General features: G+C 40.5%; 1 protein-coding gene across 1 annotated transcript in view; it reads right to left on the bottom strand.

The window, feature by feature from the left end:
* Nucleotides 1-998: 998 nt before the first annotated feature.
* TWSG1 (twisted gastrulation BMP signaling modulator 1) overlaps nt 999-16338 on the bottom strand; it is a 38132-nt gene continuing 22792 nt past the window's right edge. The window contains exons 3-5 of the mRNA XM_075920970.2: nt 16216-16315; nt 13918-14184; nt 999-3463 (exon numbers count right to left, since the gene is read on the bottom strand). Of these exons, the coding sequence (XP_075777085.1) occupies nt 3282-3463; nt 13918-14184; nt 16216-16315 (549 nt within the window). The 3' untranslated portion in view covers nt 999-3281. The remainder of the gene's footprint in view (nt 3464-13917; nt 14185-16215; nt 16316-16338) is intronic.

Raw genomic sequence — 16338 nt, 5'->3', positions numbered from 1 at the left:
CACGTGCAGCCTGGAGTCAGCAGGACTTCCTGCTGTCCCCGGGCTACACGCGGAGTTCCGCATTCCTCCTTTTAAATGTACAAGAGCCTCAGCAGGGTCTCTTGTACATTTCAAAGGAGGAATATAGAAGTTCCCATTAACTAGTTGAGTAGTCAATGGAATTCCCCTCGACTACTCAACTAGTAAATTAACCGTTACTTCACATCCTTAGTTCTATTCCCCATATGCTGTCAGAGTAAACTACTGGAGCAGATATGATCTGCTCCCTACATTTTTCTTAAAATATATGACTTACAAAATGAAATGGCAATTCAATTATAAAACACACTTCCTTAAATACTACATTGGCATTACATTGCTATTCCACAAATTACATGTCATTTCTATAGATTTTAGAAATCTAAGTGAGAGCCTAATTGTTAAAATTTGTGCCACTGATTGTTACATGGGGGCATATTTTATTGATGCTTAAGGATTTAAAATTTTATAGTGAGTGTTTAATGATATGAGTTGCTCAGATGCTTCCATTGGATAAGATCCCAATTCGGCAAGATACTTATGCACTTGCTTCACTTCAACCACGTGTTTAAGTGCTTTGGTACAATTAGGGCAGAAATGAGATGTGTCCCAACAATAAAATATTTATTATTTTCCCCTCCGTGTCATGTAAATTGCATAGTAGTCTCTTATGATGGGATTTTCATAACTAAGAACATTCCAGAATGTTATACGAATTCCATTTTGTAAGTTTCTTGTTTTACATAAAGTAAATACATTCAATTAGAAGCAAAATTACAATTTTATCTGTAAAACACTTTTCCAGCTGCTAAGAAGCACTTTGTCACTAAACCTTAAGAAACAGTAAGTTATTAATTGAGACTATAGTCACAGGATTAAAATTAGTAAAATCAGTAAGACAATTTATATTCCAGCTCCATGAAAAGTATTTGCCCTGACAGACTGGGAATAAGTAGCAGTGATAATAAGCACAACTCAAATAATATCTCATTATTTATTAAAATACTTGTTTAAACAAATGAAATATATGAAAATACATCTGATGTTGCCATAGATCATTTTCATACACACTGAGTTTACAGCACAGACTCTCTGGAGACCATCATACATTACAAAAATAGAACAAACTCGATTTAAAGTGGACTGTCCTCACTAGCAAAAACTTTGACAAACGAAAATTTACCTTTTTGTGATTTCCCATAATATTTATGGATGTTTAACTCTTTAAAACCAAGGTTCTGTCTTCCTACTCACACACCCTCTTTATCCTTACTACTTGATTTTGAAGTAAAATTATAATGTAAGAAGGGTGATGTCATAAATCCTGAGGGTTCCAAAAAGACAATGAATCTTGATTCATCTTAAGATTCTGACACATTATATTTCATATTTCAAATAATTCATTATATGATAACTCAAAGCCTTCAGTGTGTCACTGATTTGCAGAAACACTTGTAAAACATTTTATTAATTCTTGATCAGAAACAATGTATAATGCTCAAGAACTCAAAATACATAATCACAACATAAGCATAGCCTCTCTCCCCCTTCACGATAAGAAAATCATGGAGAATTTCTTTCCACAAAAAATGGAGAAGTTTCAAGGAACAAACCATAAAAAGAAATAACATTTCTTTCAGTTAAGGTTGATCTTTGCTCTTCCCCCAGAAGCCATGAATTCAAAAATCTTTCCCATAAATCCCCATTTTAAATAGGAAGAAGTTTTGTTTCCAGCTAGTTTAAATGCTTAAGAAAACCCACAGCTTTCGAATAATTCTTTATACCCGGAAAAGAGTTAAAAAAAATTAAGTCGTGCACAACAGCAGCCATGTTTAGATTTTTCTTAACTGAAGAGTTGTATTAGGAGAAATAAAAATTCCCCTCATTTTTTCAGATAAAATGAGAATTGAAATTAATGGATCTCAATGTATAGGAACATGTTGCTAGGAGGCAGTTTGACCTTCAGAGATTGGGCAAGAGGGAGAAACAGGAATAGTCAAATTCATCTATGTAAAAATTAATACATGTTTAAATATTGTTGTAATAAACACGGTCATGAGCTTCTGGTGAGATCACAAGGTACTCAGGCTTTATTCTTGTGGTTTTTATGCCATCACCACAGGAAAAACCTAATGGTACCATAGTAATTGTATTATAATTCATAGTTGCCTATTATTCCATATATTAAAACAAGAAAAATGGACCAAGTGTTCCATACTTAGAGAATGCTCATTTGTCTCAGAAGATAATTACTCTGGCAATAAGCCATTTTATGTCATAAATCAAAATCAAAACCAATCTCAAAGCAAAACCAAACAATTAGAATAAGTGCTCCACAGAGCAGTACCGAGTGTGCGAATGTGATGACAACTATTAAACAGATCAACTTGCTGAGCCTACTAGGATATGCAGTTTAATTCCCAGTTTGTACTTGCTATTTTTTTCTGTTCATAATAGCCTTCAAATTTACAGCATAGCACTAGGTTTCCAGGGATAGCCTATGAAGTGTGTGATAGGAAGTGGACATGACAAAATTTACCAGCTTTATTTTGGTTTGTAAGAGTCCACTAATGGGAACATGATTTCTTTATTAAATGCTATACCTTGCCTGTAGGAAAGGAGGCAGGTAACAGCTGGAGGAATTATGTCACACACAAGGTATTGTGGTAGGTGGGACATCCTTCTAAGGAACTGGGATTTTATCTATTTCAGCTCCTGTTTTGAGGTGGACAAAAACGAACTGTTCTCACTGTGAATTGTGACATCCTTTTCACAATAGGAGTCTGGGCTATGGGATAAGACCATAAGCCGCTGGCGTCTTATGACTTGTATACTGGAGTCTTATAAAAAACAAACATAGAAGAGCATTATCTATTTGAGCACATGTGGAACTTCTAAGTGATGGGAATGTTGTTGAGATGTCACTATTCTGGACTGCTAAATATGATATTACATTCTGAAAATGAGTACAGGCAATATATTTAGATCAAAGCAAAACAATCAGGACAGTAAGCATGAGGCTGGCTATACGACTCAGCTAAAAATAAGGAAAAAATAAACATAACAGAAACATTTGCCAATTAGCATTGGTTACAGGATTCAAAAAAAATACAGCTATACTTTGAATTTTATACATCTTTTCTAAAATCACTCATGTTTAGTTGCTCCCAGAACATATCCCACTAATGCAATACTCTCAATCCCTGTCTTTTTAATTGAGAGACATTGCTTTGGCCACATTACAATTATAGAGCTTCTGTGTTTCAAAACATGCAGTTCATACATTTGACAGTTTTACTGCCATAATCGATACATTCTGGCCCAATACACTCACAGCAGGCGTTATGAAACCACCGGTATTTTGATGCTCCCATGGACTCGCAAGAGATCTTGCACTGATGTATTGACATGCAGTCATCAAAATAGACCACAGTGCACATGTTCTCTAAACAAAGGGAAACAAAAGTTAGTAAGTACTTTCCCCTCACTCCCTGGTAGTCTGGGGAATGGGTTGAAAAGCAAGCCACGTCCTGGAGTGCATGGCTGCTGCCCCCCAACTCTCCCGAAATGGCATCCTTGCCTCTCAAGCCTCTTGTACATAGAGCAGTAATCTTTACTTCTATGATCGTATACTATTTCTCAACTATATGGTAACACCACTTTTTGCACTATACAAGGTGCACCTTGTAAATTGCAGAGTGGATATGACAGGGCTATACAGGGGTCCTGGGCTGAATCACTGAACATTTTGGGTTTGCCTACACTGCAACAGGGACCAGGCTTATCAGCACAGATAGACAGACCCGCCCAGACTCCATTGATACATATGCAGCTTCTCTGAGCCACCAGCTGTGCTACTGTTGGTCAAACTGTTATTTTTACCATGCTAGCTCAATCAAAGTCAGTGCCAATCTGCCTACTCACGCTGGGAAGTGCCCTCCCACCTGCAGGGCAGACCTACCACTTGTAAACTCAGCTCTACACAATACTGCCAGATGCTGCAGGTTTATTTTTAGGAGTGTACAAAAACCATAAGGAATATTGTATTGCTTGAAAGATTGTACAATTATGGATTACAATACAGACCATTCACATGCATGAGGGTGCAGAGAAGATGGCACATGCAAACCTATTTTTGGCATTTCCTAATTTGAGTGCTTATCTTTGTGAGCTAAAAGAATTTTTAATGGAATTTTTATAAAATACCAGTGTGCAAGGTGCTTTAACAGGTATAAAGGCAAGGTCTCAGCTAAGAGCAATTTTTTATCTACAATACACAGGTCAAGGGTAAGATTAAAAAAAGCAAGTTAGTGGAAATATGTATATTATTATGTTTTATTAGTTCCATTGTTTCATTATTCTACATCATCATACTACCACACACTACGTATACAGCTCTTAACCGAGAAAAAAAAAGTTAGATTGCTTCCTGCTTATTCCCATACCAACTCCAACTCGTGCTCATAGTCTCTAGCCTTCAATCTGCTAATCTTGATCCCAACTGCAAACTTCTCTTTTCAGCATGCTTGACAAACTCTCTTTTCTGGCTTCCCTGTGCTAGTGAAAATTTATGCTATCCAGCAATAGGAGTGAGATGTCCAGCTTTGCTGTGGTCAAATACTTAATCTATTTGTAACAGGGAACCCTTTTTCTACTCAGCACGTGGTCTTTACTACTAAATTTTTTTTTAACAACGTACAAATTAAGCATATGCCAGTTAAAGAAAAAAGGGAAGTACTGGATTCAAGAGCCATCCCAAACTCTGAGCTACCATTTTATACATCTTTTTATTGGATCAACTTCTGTGATTGAGAGAGACGAACATTCGAGCTTACACATAGCTCCAATTCAGGTCTGGGAAACATAGTCAGCTCACAATTAAACAGGTGAAACTGATTGTTTAGCATAAGTAGTTAGCATGTATTTTGAGGACCCATTTCATATGGGATGGCTGGCTAACATCCTACCAGTCGTCATGGGGAAAACAAAGGGCTGCAACTGTGGAGGTTGTTAATGAGTAACAGGTTGTTATAATAAGCCATATACACAATTTTTTTTTCAGTCCCTGATGTTTAGTGTCAAGCAAAATTATAAATTCAAGCTCCCAGGCTCATCTTTTGAGAGTGTTGCAAGTTTCCTTTGAGGATAAAGACTGATATAGGTCAGATATAGGACAGTGTGCACTACAAATGTACATTAGCGCAGCTACATTGATGCAGCAGTGCCACTGTGAAGATGCTCTAGTCTAAGGTGATGGAAGAGAGCTCCCCCCTCCCACCCCCCTCTTTTTTTTTTTTTACTAATTCCACCTCCGCGAGAGGTGGTAGCTATATTGAGAGAATATGTCCCATGGTCAAAGCACTGTCTACACATGGGTTTAAGGTCAGTCTAACACCACTCAGGGGTGTGGCATTTCACACCCCTGAACAACGTAATTATACTGAAGTATGTAATGTAGACCAAGCTATAGAATGATTGGTTCGTGAAAAGAGCTCTGTGCATGCTCAAAAGCTTGTCTTCCTCACCAACAGAAGTTGGCCCAATAAAAGATGTTGCCTCACCCATCTTGTCTCCCTAATATCCTGGGACTGACACAGTCATAATACCACTACATACATTTTATATATTTGTTTGCTAAAGCCCACAGAGTTCTTAATATAATCAGGCATTTCTCCTTCTCTGAATACAAAGGACTTGTCTCTTGGGAAAAAGCAACCAGCAGCCCAGCACTTTTGAATAACTATAGTATAGTATAACAAAAAACAGGACTATGTAGCACTTTAAAGACTAACAAGATGGTTTACAATAAACCATATAATAAACCATAGTCCTGTTTTTTGTTTCAGCTACACCAGACTAACATGGCTACATTTCTATCACTATAGTATAGTATAGTATCAGACCAACACACACACTCTGGAGGAAAGATCTTTTCAGTTTCACATTTCAGTTTATTATGAACTATTAAGAAAAAGCCAATTTTTACAAGTTACGGAAGCTCTACTGACACCAGCCTTAATCCTTAACCCATACCAAATCATAAAATCATTGAAATATAGGTCTTAAGAAATTATCTAATCCATCCTTTTGTGCTGAGGCAGAATCAAGTGTACCCTCACAAACGTTTCTCCAAACTATTCTTAAAACATCCAGTGATGGGAATTCTACAATGACTCTTTGAAGCATATTTCAGAGTTTAACTACCCTTATAGTTACAAAAAAATTTCTAATATGTAACCTAAATCTTCTTTGTTGCAGATTAAGCCCACTACTTTTCCTATCGTCAGCAGAAACGGAGAACAGTTGATCTCCATTTTCTTTGTAACAGCTCAACATATTTGATGAATTATCAAGGTTCCCCCTCAGTTTTCTTCACAACACAAAACATGCCCAGTTTTTTTATGAACCTTTCCTCATAGGTCAGGTAGGTCTGGTTTTTCAAAACCTTTTAATTATTTTTCTTGTTCTTCTCTGGACTCTTGAATTTATCCACATACTTCCTAAAGAATGATTTGCAGAACTTGACATAATGCTCTAGTGGGGGTTTCCCTAATACCAGAGTGGGGAAATTGCCTCCTGTGTCTGACAGATGACACTGGTGTTAATATACCCAAGATGTTAGCCTTGTCACTGCATCACACTGTTGACTCATATTCATTGTGTGTTCCACTATAATCCCAGATCCTTTTCTGCAATTCTGATGCCTAGCTAATTATTTCCCACTTTATAGTTGTGCATCTGATTTTACTTTCCTAAATATAGTTCTTTGTATTGATCTTTACTAAATTTCATCTTGTTTATTTCAGATCAATTCTCCAACTTTTCAAGGTCCTTTTGAATTCAATCCTTCCCATTTTAGCGTTGCATGAAAATTTGATAAGAACAGTCTCCACTCCGCTATCCAAGTCGTATAAAAATTTTGACTAGTACTGGATTCAGGACAGATTTCTAAGGGACCCACAAGATACACACTCCCAATTTGGCAACAAAGACAACTCAGTCTTTCAAACCGTTTTGCATCTTTATTTTATAGTAATTTAATGTCTACACCTTATTTTTATCTTGATTCCTGTATGATAGGAGATGGAATTCTGCCCATTGCTTTTAACAAGTTCAAAAGTTCTTATTTAAAGTGATTCTTAGACTGGTGAAATGGGGCCATGTAAAAAAACTGATACCTACAAGTTTACAATGTGTTCTGGAAAATCTATTTAACTGCTGTCAATTTCAAGAACCCAATTATGTAAAACATCCTCTTGACTGTCTCACTGTAGATAAAAGGATAATACTTATTGCAGTAACAGTTCTTTCATTAGTATTTCAACAGTTTTCACACAGATCAAAAAGGGAATGTGCAAGAGAGTTCTCAGGGGAAGAAAACACTGCAGATATGTAACTCATCTCAGAAAATGAAGAATTAAAAAAAAATCAGGATAATGGGAGTTTTGTGTGGCAGAGAGAATAATGTACAACAAAGTCTGAATTCAAAGTAATCAGAACAAGACAGTTCCATGTTTCCATCAGCATGTTGTTATAATCTTCATGTTTTCCAGGCCAAGCAATAACTACAAAAGAACTACACTGCAGAGGACTTTAGGAAGTTACAAATTCAGAGCACACCACCTGTAATGTGTAGTTTGATTATTTAAATCTTATCTATAACATAAAATAAAAATCTTCTAATTTTCTCCAAGTCAAATTACATTTACACTGCCAATAAACAAAAGAAATAACAATACATTTCTCATAAGTGAAAATAATTGTGTAATTACATACAGTGCTTTCCTATCAGTAGATCAAATTTCTTAACAAGTGGTAAATACTTTATAAAAAAACCATACAAATTTCTGGTAATTAAGGACGATAAATAAGAGAACTATTGCAACAACCACCTATTGTATCCACTAAGCTAGCTAGTGTTGATGACAAGCTCTCTTACCTGGTCAGGGTACCCAAAGAGTGGGAATTTAGTTCCCATCTAGACAGTAACCACTGGTTAATGCCAAGATACCCTTCACTGCACTATGGATTGTGTTTCATTATCTGCCAAAAGATAATCTGCTATCCTTCCTCCCCGCTATTGCCAAGATTCTGTTATCACCTGTGACAACTAAGTTCACTTTAAAAGATACGTGAACTGCAAGTTTTGAGCTCTGAGGCCACTAAACAGGAGTTTAAGCTCAATATATAGAACAAAAAACGTGATTCCCAGAAAAACAGCCTGAAGTTGTGATTCATGAATTGACAACTCTTGGTTTGAACTATTGTCACCATCTACAGTAGTTCAAAATGACACTTTAGATCAGGGGTAGGCAATAATTTTAGATGGGAGGTGGGGAACTACAAGAATTTTGAAAGAGGTCAAGGGCTGCACTCTACCATAATATTAATGAAGGAAATATGGGGTCTGGCATGGAGGCTGAATGAAGAAGGGAGTTCAGAGTAGGGGATTGGGTGCAGGAGGGAGTGTGAAGTCTGGGAGGGTGTTTGGGTGAAAGAGAGGATTGTGACCTGAGGTAGAGGATTGGGGTGCAGGAGGAGTTGCAGAGTCTGGAAGGGGGTATGGGTGCAGGAGAGTATTCTGATGTAGAGCAGGGGTATAGAAGGGGGTGCAGGGTCTAGGAGGGGGTTGTAGCCTGGGGCAGAGGATTGTGGTGCAGGGTGTGGGAGATAGTATGGATGCAGGAGGCATAGGGTTGGGGGGAGAGAGAGATTGGGGTTTCAGGTGCAGGCTCTGGCCGGGAGGCGCTTATCTCGGCAGCTAGGGGTGGGAGCAGCGTGCGGAGTGCCCCCCAGGGGCTTGTGGAGCAAGAGCACATGGTCTCTGCAGCCGGCAAGGAAGGCAGGGAGCCTGCCTGAGGCTCTTGCTGGGCCACGGGAAGGCGGTGGCAGGCCAGATGTGACCTGTGGGCCACATTTTGCCTGTTCCCACTTTAGATATTAGAGTCAAGCTAGGGGCAAAGAAATCAGCAGCAATGGTAAGAAAATGTGATTTTTAAAGTTCAACAGTGAACAGTATGCCATGACTAGAAATAAACACTTTGTACCACAGAAAGTTCCAGCTTCCCAGTGATATAGGGTTCCTTTCTAGCCCCGGTGGTTCATGAGGTGTCTGTCATCACAACTCTCAGTGGTCGCTTGAGCTAGTGATAATTTTTCAGTACTCATCTAGAAGAGAAAATAATAAATCCAGCACCTCCCACAAGAGTAGTTTCAATCACTGCATAAGCTTTGTATGGAATCAAGGCAGTGAGAGGTTCTGGCAGAAAATGGCAAGTACAGTTTTAGACAGGGCCCATTCCAAGTTTAGCAGAACCCTATACAAAATAACATACAAAAAGCTGTGTTCCATTTACCTTTGACAATTTCCTCCTTTGAAACTCTATTTTTTGACCACGCACTGCTAGCTCCAAAGCTAGGGCAAAAGTGGAGGCATACAGAAGCCAGCATTGCACCTTATGTGCAACAAGAAAAAGAGGCATAGGTAGAGAGAGAATATCTGGGTAATAACCTCCTTAATATACAATGCTAGTGCTGGATGACAGGTGTCCACAGAAGGACAATAAACTGAGCAGAGAGGAACCACAGCATGCAAAAAACCTAACTGGCTTTCTAGTAGCCCCATTACAATTATTAGCAACACTACTAGGGAAACTGATCAATGTTTGGTGCCCAGGCCCCTGGATATACAGGGCTTTATGGGACTATATAAGGTTCAATAGACTGAAGAGCACCAATGACTGTAGAATATGTTGGTATTTCTAGCAAAACATTCTTCTTATAAATGCTTTAGCTTTAAACAATACAGGCTGTTGCTGGTTAGCATATGCACTGTCCTACTTATTTGGTTTTGATAGCATGAATGCAATATGCATGTACTTCTGTGGTACATGTGCTTATGCAAGCAGTTCAAAAGTTTTCCTGCACAAGACGCATATACAGTGACTGAGCATATTACCCATATGTCCATACTGTCCAGTAGTTTCTATTCCTCCTCAAACTGCATAACGGGGGAAGACATTTTAGACCTTCCCCTCACAGACTCTTTGAAGAGCTGAAAAGGAGTAGATCTGCTCAAGTGCTTTAGCCATAAATAGGTCACTTATTTCTGTGCTGATTTCCTACGAAAGCCTGTTTATGAGGGGCATCAAGTACCTACAGGTCATCCTTGCTACAAGTCCAAGATACATTCAAAAACACTTAGACGTATAGTGAAACAACTTGAAGTGGGGAATTTTTTTTCCCCACAGCTGACTTCCATTTGTGCAAACTGGGGGAGAGGGCAGGGGGACAGAGAGCTTTGCACAACTTAAGAGCAGGGAATGGAAGGACTTATAACGCATCAGTTTCTACAAGCGTCAATGACTTTAGTGCAGAACAGATGTGTATGGGGCGACTTATAGCAGGGATGCCCTGTATTTCTAAGTTTCTCTCAACTGTTATTCTCGGAATTTGGCAATAGCATGCGGGATCTCTAAACCTAATATTGAACACAATGTTGCTTATGGAACAGGCAGTCTATGAAATACACAACCCACGCCCCCAGTTTTGGGACCTTGCCAACTATGAATAAAATGCAAATTGTTATTAGAGCTGGTTGCCCTTTTCATAAAGTCTTGAGAAAATCCACCCCTTGCATCCTAACAAATTCCAACTTTTTATCCAAAAAAACAGCAATTGAAAAATGCCTTCCAGGAAGTATACCAGGGCTGACCATCCCGACACTCGGCCTTCCTGACCCTCAGCCTACTCACTTCTTCCCTGCAAGCTTGGGGCCCTGGAGAGGCAGAGAGCCTGATCACTCAGCCTCCCAATCCAGCTGCAGTGCTAGAGAAGCTGAACATACCAGCTCTTTGCTTGCTTCAGCCTCCAAAGATGGGAAGAGGTAGAGAGGCTGGCGACAAGAGCCAGGCTGGAAGGCTTTTGTCAATTTCACATTCTGCCTGAAGACACCTGCTGAAAGGCAATGGAGTCAATGCCAGCCCTGGCACCCAGAGAAATGGAATTTTTCTGGGACTCCATTGTGTGACAGAGCACTGAGCAAGAACTGCTGACTCGGCCCTTGTCACACCAGCTGCTACTAAGGGAAGTCAATTGGCACTGGCTAGAGAAAACCTGTGTCTAATTGGTGAATGGGAGGCAGCTGCCGGGGCCATATAAAAGGCTGGGGGGAAGAAGCTGGGGGTAGCTCTTCCCTCTGGCTGCAGACACTAGAGCCCAATCTATGTACAGGCAGTCCCCGGGTTACGTACAAGATAGGGACTGTAGGTTTGTTCTTAAGTTGAATCTGTATGTAAGCCGGAACTGGCATCCAGATTCAGCAGCTGCTGAAACTGATCAGTTTCAACAGCGGCTGAATCTGGACCCCAGTTCTGACTTACATACAGATTCAACTTAAGAACCCCAGGCTCTGCGGCTTTGCTCTGCTACCAGGGGGATGGGGAGCAAAGCGGCGGAACACGCGTGTTCTGCCGCTTTGCTTCCTCTCCCTGGTCTGCTGGAGACCAGGGAGAGGGAGGGCCCTGTTCGTAACTGCGGATCCGATGTAAGTCGGATCCGCGTAACTCGGGGACTGCCTGTATGTGAAAAGGTGGTGAGAGTACAACTTGTAAATAAATGGCACCAGCCGTTACTGAATCCCGGGGCCCTTGAGTGACTGTGTCAGCACAGAAGGGGCAGGAACCAAGGCAGCCGTGCAACGCCCTGCTACATATTACCACAAACATGCTTTTTATAATATTTTTGGTCCCAATTAAGGATTTTTTTTTTCCAAAATGCAAAATTTTTTGCAGGAAGGTATTTCTATTTTGCAGCCACTTGTTATGTGCGGCATTCTTTCTTCCTGTGTGGCAAATGGCCAACCCCACTGTAGTGGGTCCCACACTTTTCCTTGTTGTGGTGAGTCAGGGCACGGTTTCATGCCCCTATTCTTGGGCGCCATGGGCTTTGATAGTACCCCGGTGGGAGAGAAAGGGGAGCAGGGAAAGGACTCGGATCCATCCCCTACTCCAGGTCCCAGCCCCTTCAGCTTTGCAGGCTGCTTATTTTCTTACCCTGTGGGTAGGATTTCTCGCAATCCTCTGTTCCAGGGGAGTCCCTCTGCTCTGCTTGGGCAGGGTTTCCCTTCCCCCAGTACTCTGTTAACAGAGGTACTACTCCAAACTCTAGTCAACTCTCCTCCTTCCTCTCTGTCTGACTGAAGCAGAGCTTTTGTATTAGGTGTCTGCCAGGCCCTCCATTGGCTCTAGGTACCCAATTAACCTATACCCACCTTGCCCACAGGGAATAAGGCCTTGATCATCCTGGGGCTTATACACTTTCCTGGGCTCCAATAGTTCCACTCTCCTGCTGCACATCACAGCCTTTATATTAAATTCCAAATCTCCCTCACATTCTTGAACTGTGTTTTGAACTGAGAGTTCAAGTTGAAACTCATCATGGATTCTTCCTGTGTGTAGATGATAGAAAACCCACAAGAAAACTGCAAGGTACCATCTAGTCTGCAACACCTAGATACATTGGGATAGACGTAGGATAGTTTCAACGATAACTCTTTTGCAAGAACAGTAGAACCCAGAGTTCTCCTTAGAATTATGAATATCAGAGTTATGAACTGACTGATCAACGTCATTTGGAACTGGAAATATGGAACCAGGCAGCAACAGGGATTTAAAAAGAAAAGAAATGCAGTACAATACAGTATTAAACAAACTACTAAAAAAGAAAAGAAAAAATATTGACAAGGCAAATAAACGGTTTCTCTGCTTGTTTAACAAATTAGGATGTTAAATCAATGTTCAGTTGTAAACTTGTGAAAGAACAACCATGTTTGTTCAGACTTACCCACATCTCAGAGTTACTAACAACCTCTATTCCTCAGGTGTTTATAACTCTGAGGTTCTATTGTAATTCACAACTTTAAATACTGTACTGTTTGCACATATTGCTTTCTGCAGCTTACAATATGACATTGTAGCTTGCATTATTCTAATACCAGAGACAAGTGTTTTAATAATGATATGAACTAGAAGTTTTCTGACCATATGGTTTCCTGTATCTGGAATTAATTAATTTTTTTCAATGGGCCTTAAAGGAAATTAGAAAAGTCTCTGAGTTCCATTTAATGAAGAATAGCCTTGTTGAGAAACATAACTAGGTCAGAGGTTCACTTTTGTATGGAAAGGCAATATGTCTGTATTAATTAGTATTTCTTAAATACTAATAAAATAGTAGAGCCAGCACAGGAAGACAGCAAGAGTTACCAATAGTCAAACAATAAAAAAACTAACACAGCACTGTTTATATATATGACAGAACTCAGCAGTTTTGTCGACGCTGGTATACCTCATTTTACGAGGCATAACACCTTCTGTCGACAGAGTTCTGTCGACAGAAGGTGTTATTGCCTGTAGGGTTGCGTCTAGACTACAGGGTTCTGTCGACAAAGCAGCTTGCTTTGTCGACAGAACTCAATGTGTCTGGACGCTCTTTGTCGACGGAAGTTTTGTCGACAGTATCTGTCGACAAAACTTCCGTCGACATAACGCGGTAGTCTAGACGTACCCTAAGTTAAAAGAAGCAATTACTTCAGCTTCCAACAGCAATTTAATACCTTATCCCACCTAGAGTGGCATGAATTGATGAAACCCCAAATTTTGCAAGGGGGAATTTCATATTGACAAATTGTTTTATGGTTTACTTCCCTCCCAGGACTGTCACTTGTTCCTCCCTTTACCCTTGCTGTTGTATTAGTCCACTTTTGTCACACTGTGACAGAAATTAGACCAAACTCTTTAGGGAAAGGACTATGTCTTTTATTTCTACATTAAAGAGGCTAACTCACTTAAGCATGGCTAATTTATTTTGTCCTTTTCAGGATCCTAGGAATTTAGCCTTTACCTTTGTCACTGGAGTATGGAGCATGGACAGTGTTGCTTGGAACAGAGACATTCTGGTGCTGTGGCTGGTTAACCGTTTCTAAAAACGAAACTAGATTTTCATGATGTGACAGTTCTTCTGCAACAGGGAAGGAAACAATATTCCAGTTCAGCTGAGTATCCCCTTCTGTGAGTGCTCGGAAGAGCGAAGGGATTGGTTCATGCAGCTCCTCTACAGTGCTCTTGGAAGTTGGAGGTGTGTCACTGTAGTTGCGAGGATTGCACATACCTGCAGAGGAATGAAAAGTATAAAATGAAAAAAATTACAGAGAAACTCTTAAAACTGTCTCCCATCTGCCCTAGAAAGGGCAGCATTTAGAAATAAAATTAATTTTTTGTTTAAAAAAAAAAAAAAAAACGTTGGGTGAAAGTCTGACTTCCCTCAGATATCAGTGGAAAAGCTTCCATACACTTCATTAGAGACAGTATTTCACCCACTGGGTTTAAGATTTTTGCTGTGAAGCACTAAAGTTGTAAGTGAAATGCCTTGCAACACTGAAGTACAGTAAAACTCCAATTGTCCGGCATCCAGTGGTCCGGCACTCCTGATAGTCTGGCACCAACTGGAACCTGGAAGTGCTCCAGGCAGCTGGACAATTGGAGCTGCGCTGCCTCCGGCTTCCCCAAGTCTGCTGCTGCTGAAACTGACCAGCGGCTAACTTGGGGAAGCCGGGGGCAGAGCAGCTGGAGTGTTGCCGAGTTGGTCCCGCAGCGTCGCTCAGGTGAGGGGCGGCCCTGCGGGACCAACCCAGAAGCACCCCAGCTGCTCTGCCCCGGCTTTCCCAAGTCCGCCGCTGCTGAAACTGATCAGTGGCGGAGTTGGGGAAGCCGGGGGCAGAGCAGCTGGGGTTCTGCCGGGTTGGTCCCACAGCGCCGCCCTCTCCCACTCTGTGCAGTTCCCCGCCGACCCCCTACCCCCACCCCAGACTCCTCATAGCCCCCCTTCCGGTACTCCGGCATATCTGATAATCCGGCACCCCCTGGGTCATAAAGGTGCCGGATTATCGGAAGTTTACTGTACATCACAAGAACTATTGTGCACAGCATGCAGCTCCCTCTTCTCCATTACAGTTATGGCTCCAAGTACAAAAAGTTCAACTGAAGCTGTTTTGTCGAATTACAAAATCAGCATCCAGAAAACAGGTATTTGTTTATATTAGTATGATCAGGACTTGAAGAGTTAGCCAAAATCTAAGAGCCAGGATGAAAAATATCTACAATGCCAGGCCTCCTGCAAATGAAAGGAACACGTATTTGTATATTACAACTAATACAATATTCATGTCAACATTTTATGGCATTCTGTTGCCTCTGTTTAATCTTTCTTCCACATCTTTATTTTCTAATTGAGATCACAGTGCATTTCTTCCTGGCTGCTTTCTAGTCATTTTATTTTTCTTTCTTCCCTTCTACATGCTCATCTCTCTTTCCTTGCACTATGTTCTCTGTCTCTGCCTCTATATTTTCTGTGTTTCATTCCCCACACTTCCCAAGTCTCTCAATACCATAGTTATGCTCTCTCCTACATCCTCAACTCTAACCACAGAAGGTGGAACATTGCAGATTTGTCCTTCTCATAGCAGCCAAGAGGATCTTGAATAAAAAAAAAGAAAAACCCTTTCCAGAATCCACAGGAGGGCTGAAGCTTCCAATATATCAGACACCTACAATCTTGAGACTGATATAGAAGATGAAATTCCTCAGCAGGGTCCAGGGACAGCATTCACTAGTAGAAGTCTTAGCTACTAGCACTAGGCAGTTTTTATCCCTTCTGATCTCTCTGGTAGAACAGTCCCATCTTGCATACACATTTCTGGATAGTAGTCTTAGACTTTGAGATAGTAGGTGAGTACCTGTGAATCTTGACACAAAGCTAGAAACAAGACAGTAAGCCTTAAATTGCACTGTTTATATTTATCTAACGGCACTTTATATTTTGTGTTCCCATTACGTCACAAAATGTGATAGAAATTGAAACACTGTTGGTGTACTGAGTTTCTTTTGGATGTTGAATCAAGGGTTGTCCATAATCTGAAACAGAATTAGTGAATCAGTTACTGTGACATTAACGGAATAGAGTCAGGAATACCATAGACAATGTAATCAAGTGACCCAGTAATACCTGCTTTTAATTAGCTATTCAGCTCCCAAAGTGCGCTATTTATTAGAATATTTCAGACAGATCCCGCCCCGAAGAATTTACAAGTTAATTACAGAAATAATGCAATGAACAGTAGGGGTTGACAAATAATGAACTTACCAACACAGTCACAGCACTCATCCCAAAGCGTGCCTAGACAAAGCATGCACTCTTTGCAACAGGAACAGTTTCCTTCGCCAGGTCGGCACTGACACAGCTCCTGAAAACACAGCATATTACACT

The sequence above is a fragment of the Pelodiscus sinensis genome, chromosome 2 (genome assembly GCF_052426305.1).
Source record: "Pelodiscus sinensis isolate ZL-2025 chromosome 2, ASM5242630v1, whole genome shotgun sequence".
Lineage (NCBI taxonomy): Eukaryota > Metazoa > Chordata > Testudines > Trionychidae > Pelodiscus > Pelodiscus sinensis.
Note: the sequence above shows the minus strand (reverse complement) of the source record. Positions and strands in the feature narration are given on the sequence as shown.